The sequence below is a fragment of the Gymnoscopelus braueri genome (genome assembly GCF_963280865.1).
Source record: "Gymnoscopelus braueri genome assembly, chromosome: 6".
NCBI classification, from domain to species: domain Eukaryota; kingdom Metazoa; phylum Chordata; class Actinopteri; order Myctophiformes; family Myctophidae; genus Gymnoscopelus; species Gymnoscopelus braueri.
Genome location: NC_137607.1, coordinates 48136526 through 48145173, shown reverse-complemented (window position 1 = coordinate 48145173; position 8648 = coordinate 48136526). Strand labels below are relative to the sequence as shown.

Sequence of the window (8648 nt, the reverse complement as noted above, 5' to 3'; positions counted from 1 at the left end):
ACAGGCGTGGCGTTAGTGTCCAGTCTCTTGATGAACTGGATGTTGTGCAGTAGCATAGTCCATGCTGCAGAATTAACTAAGTTTAATTAGAAAAGTGTCTTTTAGAAAACCAGATAAGAGGAGGTTTGAGGCTTCTAATTCTACAAGCAAACGTCTAATAGAGCTTTGTTGTAAGTGTCACAGCCAGTAGAAGTGCTATAGCCTTACTGTTAGGTGACAGGATGTGCTCAGGTGGTTTTGCAAAATGCTTGGGGATCAGTCTGTTGCCGCTGGCCGTCGTGTGTGTGCTGTGTAACATCTTGCTGTTCTTCCCCGCGGGACACACTGTGGACAGTGAACACATCACAGACGAGGTGTGGTTGTGTGGTGGACTTTTGGGATCTGGTGTTCTGGTGAGTACGTTTTAGCAGTACCACACTGACAGGGAACTGGACTTGTAGAAATGCACTTTTCCACACAAATCGTCCTCTACATTGTAGTTAAACTGCAGGACACATTAATAACAGTACACGAAAAAAGAAATCTGTGAGACTTTGTATTACTTATTTATATCTGGGAAAGATGGTCTAGTTTCTTATTAGGTTGTTTTTCGTACACACTTAAATATTTTCTAAAATGTACTTTTCAATACACTTTTCTATATACTGTACTGTACTCTACTCTATTGTTTGATGTAAGCTGGGGTAAATATGTCTGTCAATTTCAGTTGCAGAGAGAAAAAGGAATTCATCATCACGGTTAGTCTGTATGAGGATCTAACATATCTGTGTGTGTGTGTGTGTGTGTGTGTGTGTGTGTGTGTGTGTGTGTGTGTGTGTGTGTGTGTGTGTGTGTGTGTGTGTGTGTGTGTGTGTGTGTGTGTGTGTGTGTGTGTGTGTGTGTGTGTGTGTGTGTGTGTGTGCATCAGATGATCTTCCCAGCTCTGGTCTTCCTGGGTCTGAAGAACAACGATTGCTGTGGTTGCTGTGGTAATGAAAGCTGTGGGCGTAGATTTGCGGTGAGCAAATGTAATTTGTTGATTTAACTGATTTAAGTTTCTGGTTTGTTACAGCTGTAACATAGGCCAACCAAATCAACCTATCTAGTATCCATCTATCTATTATGTGCATCATGTTCACCCACGTCAAATGTCAAAACAAAAAAAGACTTGTAAATAATTATAATAATGATGATAATATCTGTTAGGTTGTTTAAGATCAAATCAAGAAGAGATTTGGTTGATAATATGACAGGAAATTCCAATGACTGGGGTTTCACATGACTCTCTCACATAAAGCTGCTATTGTACTAGTACAGTGCACACACAGATAAAAAAAACCTGATCAATACCTCAGGAATGTACTGTATGTGTGAGTGTGTGCATGTGGATAATGAGTGATCCAGAACTGAACACACACACACACTTAACACCCCATCTCAGTGGCTCTGTGTTGCCTATGACATCTCTCTGTCTCTCAGTTACTCTCACTCTGAGTCGGTATTGCCAAAATGATCTCAGCACATCCCAAAAAAAAACTTTTTTAAAACTGCTATTTAATAGTTAAAATGCAGGATTGTTTATTGACTGACTTGCTGAGTAAAAGTTATCTTCTTCCCGTTTCTTATTGTGTCCTCATCTGTGTGTTCCTCTTTGTCCCTTTATCAACCTTGCTCTTCCTCTTCTTGTGTTGTACTGTTCACTCTCCATCCATCATCCCACCCACTTCCCTGCTGGTCTCTGTCTCTAGATGCTGAGCTCCATACTGTTTGCAGGTGTGGGTGTTTTGGGGGCAGGTTACTCTGTCATAGTATCTGCCGTGGCTATCAACAAGGGACCACGGTGTAACATTAATGCTACTGCCCCCGACGACTGGATCTACCCTTTCATTGACAGGTGAGAGAGCATTACAACTTTTTGGGTGAGCAGCCATAGCTGAGTCCATAGAGAGGCCATCTGGGAATCGATATTTTGCCGGTTCGATTCTCGGCCCGCCCACTCTATGTGTCAAGTGCCTCTGAGCAAGACTCTTAACACCTAATATTTGCCCGTTTTGTGCTTAACAGTTCCATCTGAGCAGCCATCTGCGGGATGAAGCTGTAAAAGTAATTTCCCCTAGGCGGGAGCCAGAAAACTCCCTTTCCTTTACTGTTTTCTTAATATCAAATCTTTATTTGATTTCCCCTTTACATTGTTAACAATGTCAGTGTAGTTGCTGTTGTGTTGGGAAACACGGTCATAATCTGTATATGTAATCTTCTTGCTCTCTTTTACCAGTGACTACCTATCTGACCACAGCATTTGGTCAAAGTGTGTCGAACCAGCTGGTGTGGTGTCCTGGCATCTGTCTTTGTTCGCTGTACTGCTGGTCGTTGGTTTAAGCCAGATGGTGCTATGTGCCGTCCAGGTGATAAACGGCCTGCTGGGAGCCCTGTGTGGGGACTGCTGCGGTGGGGTCAGTATAGTTATATAGTTATAGTAGACACCATTGGATTTTGTTTCTGTGTAAATTGCCGTTTATCACTTGTAGCTAGAATGCAGTGATCCGCAATTAATTATATTTTGAAAGTAATTTTTCAAAGCTGTCCATATTTTGTGTCTTTTAGAGTCATGATGCTGCATGAGCTATTCCTTCTACGTTGGAATGCTGGAGCTACATTTTCTCTTCCATTTGTCCTGAAGTTAGAAGATGGGACTTATTCCTCCTGCATCTCTTCTGTCCAAATATGTCTGTTGCAGTTAGCAAAGACTTAGATGTTTTCTCATACTTATGCAGTAATACAAATTTACACATCAAGCAGGCCAGTATCACACATCTGACCTTGTAGCCTATATTTAATGATATGGTCACTGGTTTTGGGTAAACCTTAAGATTGTGTTTAATTATCACAATCAGTTATGACAGAGAAAGATAAATCTATTGTAAAAAATATATGTATGTCCATTTATGTCAATAGAAACTCATTGTTGACATGCATGTTATTACTGTCTAAATACAATGTAATTACATAAACAATATAAGTGATTTAAAAGGTTATGTCCTCTATTCCAATATTTTGCTGCTCACCTGTGAGTGAGTGACAAATGAGCCCCACTTCATTTTATTCATGTACAAACTCCAGCAGAATTTCCATCTATTCATACCAATCTGAGCTATCTAAGGCTAATTATAGTAAATAATTAGAGAGGTATAAGTTTACTAGTTAGCTCCATCATACAGATACTAATCCCTACCACTGATGATTTGTTTCTTGCAATTTGTGTTATGGGGTTATTGAGTTCTTCTGTACACAAATTGAGTACATTAAACACATAAACAAAATGCATGGACAGTCTATGGGATACAGGACAGGACAATCTCACGTTTTTTCACCCTATAAAGAAAAACAGACACAGAATCAGCAAACATGTGAGAAAATCTATTTTCTATCTCCATAGTGTTTCTCTTTTCAATGAGCATCTCTTGAGTCTGACCGCCCTAGTTCAGGGGGTCTTCAATAGGGGGTCCGGGACCCGTACGGGGTCCTCAAAGTTACTACAGGGGGCCACCAAATATTGTGTGATAGGAACTTTTTTTTTTGTATTAACCACTTGAACCCTAGAATTCCTTTTCTGAGGAGAACATTAGCCAAAAATAGCAGATCTACAAGGTCACAACGCCTCGCAGCTATTTTCAGCAAAGAGGTTGGTTGTAGGGGGGAAAAGAGCAGATCAAGTACAAGTGTTCTAAGTATTGAGGGTTTAAGTGATTAACTGTCTGAAAATACACATTAACATGAATCCAACACTGATGACAGTGCAGTGCTGTCAAACAAGTCTATGAAGCCATCCATGAAATCTATGAAAAGGTTTAATCTGCAAAATGCTTTACAAAATGTAGTGGGGGTCCTAGCTGCTTCATCTTTCTCTCAGCTGAGGGGTCCTTGGCATAGAGTTAAAGGTCCTTGGCCTAAAAACACGTTGAAGACCCCTGCCCTAGTTAGTAGTGTTGCATTACTGCTCTCTCGTGGACATTTGTGAGTACTACACCAAGTTCGTTGGATGAATTTTGCTCAATATTTATTATGCATTCACTCATAGTGAAAAGTAAACTACTACACAGTGGTGGAAAGTAACCAAGTACTGAAGTACTGTACTTAAGTACAAAATGTGAGAACTTATTCCACCACTACAGTACCTCTTATAATTTTTATTCAAGCAAGATTATTATTACAAAACATACATTAACCACTTCAGCCTTTATGCATTCCGGCCATTTGAAAAGCTGATCTACAAGCTCACAATGCGGAACTGTGAGCTTGTGGATCTGCTATTTTCAAAAGATTTTTATACATTTGAAAACTTGAAATGAGACACTCTGCATAATGAGTACTTTTAATTTTAGTACCTTAACATTCTGATGCCAATACTTTTGTACTTTTACCCAGGGACATTTTGAATTCCGGACTTTTACTTCAAACAGAATATTTCTACATTGCAGTATTGATTTTTACTTAAGTAAAAAAAAATATATATAGTAATTTTCCCACCACTGCATGGAACCTTCCTTCAACATTAAAGTTCCTAGCGAGCCCGGAAGAAATAAATGACGTACACGTTTACAGTTACAGAAGGGACTCCAGTTGACCCTGAAGAACATTACAAATGATCACGTTATGAGTGGGTCCACCGTGACTTGAAAGTAAGGTAAGAATATCACTTTGTGTTGTTTAGATTGTTTTAGCAGGCTATTGCTGTAACCTTGCGGAGTCCGTCTCTTCAAAGCCATGGATACATTACGGTCGTCTGTCACGAGCGTCATGGATGAACTTCAACCTGGTGTTTTTTGCACTTTCTCCATTTACGGCCACTACATCTACATAAACGTTCAGATATCAAATATAAAGTGCTTACCCCATGGCAACGGATGTTACAATTATGTACGGTGTCTCAGAAGTACCTGTATATTACTTATTGTTCAATAAAAAGCATTTTAATCCGATTGGTGGCCATTTATTCAGTTTTTTCGCCACATGCTTTCAACTACGCGACCCTATTGGTTGGGAGGTGTATTGCACACTCTGATACAGTATAACTCCATGAGAAAATGGCCACCGATCGGATAAAAACGCTTTTTATTGAACAATTTCTCCTTCTCACTATGCAGTTAAGGCTTAGACTACACTGCTTCTAGATAAAAAAAAACAACAACATAGATATCTGGGATCCTGTTCTCGGATAAGAGATGCTTAGGAATGATACTGTGGTGCGGAATTAGGGATTGAGTCCTCACTCCTGTCATGTGTGCCTCTGTGTTTGTTGCGAACGTTCAGGGCATACTTGCCAACACTGGCCTATATATGGAGATCCCCATAAATGGTGATGATCGACCTACGAGGTCGTCATAGAGACCCAAGACGTGTCATAGATACGGGGTTTGACATCAGTGAACCCTTCCCAGACACTCCATGGAGATAACCGTCACGTCCAGGACGGACGTCCTGGTCCCATATTTGGGCATAACTGACATAGGCAGCTCCATATGAGGAGATGTCTGACACTATCTGACATCACCACAGTGATGTCAGGGGCTACCCACAGAAGGATAAAACACGCCGGATGTCATGGTTGAAAGGGCTCTATAGAGCGTTGCAGTTCCCGCCCACTTCCTGTTTTTTTTGGTGCCGGAAGAAAAAACTCAATGCATTTTTCCATTGACATTTCCAAAAATATTTATATCTATTAATTTAAGCCTCGAATCAAGCCATCACGAGATGACATGAATCATGACCATAAAACGTATTTTTCTGTGATTTTTTTTTTTTTTTATATTTAATTATATGATATACTATATTTAATAAATACCCTTTGTTTTGCCGTTTTCAACAAAAAAAAAAATCACAGAATCAAACGTTTATGGTCATGATTCATGTCATGTCATGATGGCTTGATTCGAGGCTTAAATTAATAGATATAAATATTTTTGGAAATGTCAATGGAAAAATGCATTGAGTTTTTTCTTCTGGCACCAAAAAAAACAGGAAGTGGGCGGGAACTGCGACGCTCTATACTCTCATCATCGACACTAGAAGACTCAGTCTTAACCCTTCCAGAGTAACCAACATCGACCCAAGCAGGATTAGCTCACCAGACAACCCAGTGTACTCAGCGACGCTCGAAGATAATCTTGACCCTATACAGAGTACCAGGACGACTGGCTGGCCGTACAAACCAGCTAGGCCTCTCAGTGGCTCCTGAGCCCGGTTCTAAACAATCAGCCGATTATCAGTTTTACATTGTTGATAGGGTCCGGGTACTGTACCCGGACCTGATAGGGTCATGACTCATGTGTATGCACTTTGTGATGAGACGGAAATAGTTAATCTGTTCACCTGTTTCCACAGATAAAATGCTTTCTGCTATAGTTAGAAGAAATGCTTTGACTGCTCCCAAGGTACGTTTATCTCACTTAAATGCTTGGATCATTCTAGGGCTTGTTTAATCTTAGGCAACAACTGTGTAATTTCAAAATATATTTTGTTAAGTGAGTGTGTGTGTGTGTGTGTGTGTGTGTGTGTGTGTGTGTGTGTGTGTGTGTGTGTGTGTGTGTGTGTGTGTGTGTGTGTGTGTGTGTGTGTGTGTGTGTGTGTGTGTGTGTGTGTGTGTGTGTGTGTGTGTGTGTAGCGTGTCGTTACTCTCTTTTCTACACTCAGGTCTGATCATATCCTTATTCCTTGCTTGTACATGTGACATATTTCCATTTTGCTACTTCTGTTTAGGTATGGAGGGCCATTCTCCCACAAATGTCCTGGATACCTGCCTTGGCCAGAGTTCCTGATGGTGTATCTAGTTCCCTGGAGCCCTGTTGGGCTTCATCGGCCAAGCTTCCCTCTAGGAAGAATGATGCTGGTTTAAAGGCACATAGTTTGGCTCTTATTAGTTTATCGAGACCTGCACCCTTCCAGAGGATCCAGACTCATGCTGCTACTGGTTTAGTGAGGACACAGCCTTTCCACACTTCTGCAGTATGGTTGAAGAAACGGCAGCAGCCAGAGCCCCCACCCAGAGAGCTTGATCTGCTGCGTTATGACATGAAGGACATCTGGAAGAGCCCCAAACCAGCCATGTATCTGGGGCTTGCTGGGCTCATCCCCTTTATCGCTGCTCCTCTAATAATGGCTTTGACTGAGACCTACCTCCCGCAGGTGGCTTACGCACAGTTAGCGTATGGAGCGTCCATCATTTCCTTCCTGGGTGGAGCACGCTGGGGATTTGCACTTCCAGAGAGCAGCCCAGCGAAACCTGACTGGATTAACCTGGCCAATAGCGTGGTTCCTTCTCTGCTGGCCTGGGTGGCTATGCTGCTCAGTGACAGTATCAGTCCAGCAGTCATCACTGTAATCATGGGACTTGGAATTAGTCTACACTATGACCTCTCTCTGCTGCCAACTTACCCCAGTTGGTTCAAAGCTTTGCGCTCCATACTTACCGTTGTGGCTTCTGTGTCCCTGATTAGCACACTGATACTGAGTGGAACTTACCCAGAGAAGACCATTTTCTGAATTAGGCTATTTGTGTTCTAAATGGAAATGTACATTTTATAAGGTGAAAGGTTGTGAACTTTGGGGGGGGGGGGGGGTTTTACTGTCACGATATTTGACAAATGAAAACTACAATTAGTTATTTTTTTTCCATAAAATGTGAATTTGGTGCCATTAAAACAAAAAACCCTGATAAATACAAAATAAACAATTGTCTTCTTTTCCCTCCTCACTCCTCTAGTTGATTGGCCAAGCTTTGCATGTCGTAATGTTCCGGTCAGCGCTAGTAGTGGCCTGAACATCTAGTATTGAACCTGAGCACATCCTTTGTCATACGTCACAATTCTGTCCTTTTAATAGGCCAAGAACAGGCATAAGATCTTAATAGGAGTAATCGGTGCTTAGGGCTTGGGTGTTAACTACCCATCCTGAGACGGAGCTTCAACATAAGCTTGTACATGATGAATACATCACACGATGAGATGTACTCAAATCAAGCCTACATTTCTATAACTGCTTAGTACAGAATGTTTTGTAATACACATTGGGTTTGAGTAGCTGAGATGTAGGCAAAGATAAATAATGCAGTTATTCAGTAGCTAAAAATATATAATTCATTGTTGGTGCTGGGGAAAGTTACTTGTCCTAAATAGTAACTATTGAGGCACGTTTAATTCAAAGTCAAAACTGTCGACAGTTATCTGAAAAAAACATTAAAGCCAGGTCAGTAGAACGTGTATCAGTTCTAGATAGCAATTCTTTACCATAAATATAATGTCACAAATGGGATAAAATTGCACTTTGAGTTGCAAAACAAGCTTCTGTCAATTCAGTGTCCAGTTTCTGTACCACTCAGTCTGATGGGCACATGCACTCTAATAAAATAAAATCCAGCTACATAAGGATGAGTCGATCACAATACATGCTAGGGCACCCAACCCTAAACGAGGAAATGGTCATGGATGTCTAATTTGATTCCTCCTTGATTTGCATTTACTAGAAATTGTACCCTATGGGAGGAAAATAAAAGTAACAAAGGCAAGGTGCCACTACTGTATCTGTCACACCAGTTAAAAGGTCAACCAGGTACACACTGATATCAGTGCAATGGTAGGCTGAATGTCTGAATGACCACATATTCACACACACAC

At 41.0% G+C, this 8648-nt stretch overlaps 2 protein-coding genes across 3 annotated transcripts; both read left to right on the top strand.

The window, feature by feature from the left end:
* Positions 1-221: 221 nt before the first annotated feature.
* tm4sf4 (transmembrane 4 L six family member 4) lies at positions 222-2905 on the top strand (the record flags this gene model as incomplete). The annotated part of the gene is made up of 5 exons (XM_080431538.1): positions 222-392; positions 908-997; positions 1728-1873; positions 2255-2432; positions 2584-2905. The coding sequence occupies 5 exons, from the start codon at positions 222-224 to the stop codon at positions 2599-2601; spliced, it is 603 nt and encodes a 200-aa protein (XP_080287664.1). The 3' UTR covers positions 2602-2905.
* A 1651-nt stretch (positions 2906-4556) lies between these two features.
* LOC308086252 (transmembrane protein 69-like) lies at positions 4557-8038 on the top strand. Of its 2 annotated transcripts, XM_080429717.1 has the most exons (3): positions 4557-4663; positions 6361-6410; positions 6736-8038. In XM_080429717.1, exons 2-3 carry the CDS (start codon positions 6366-6368, stop codon positions 7516-7518), a joined length of 828 nt encoding a protein of 275 aa, XP_080285843.1. In that variant the 5' UTR covers positions 4557-4663; positions 6361-6365; the 3' UTR covers positions 7519-8038. The 2 variants fall into 2 exon arrangements, with proteins under 2 accessions (XP_080285843.1, XP_080285844.1); XM_080429718.1 differs by lacking the exon at positions 6361-6410 and having other exon boundaries at positions 4615-4658.
* Positions 8039-8648: the final 610 nt, after the last annotated feature.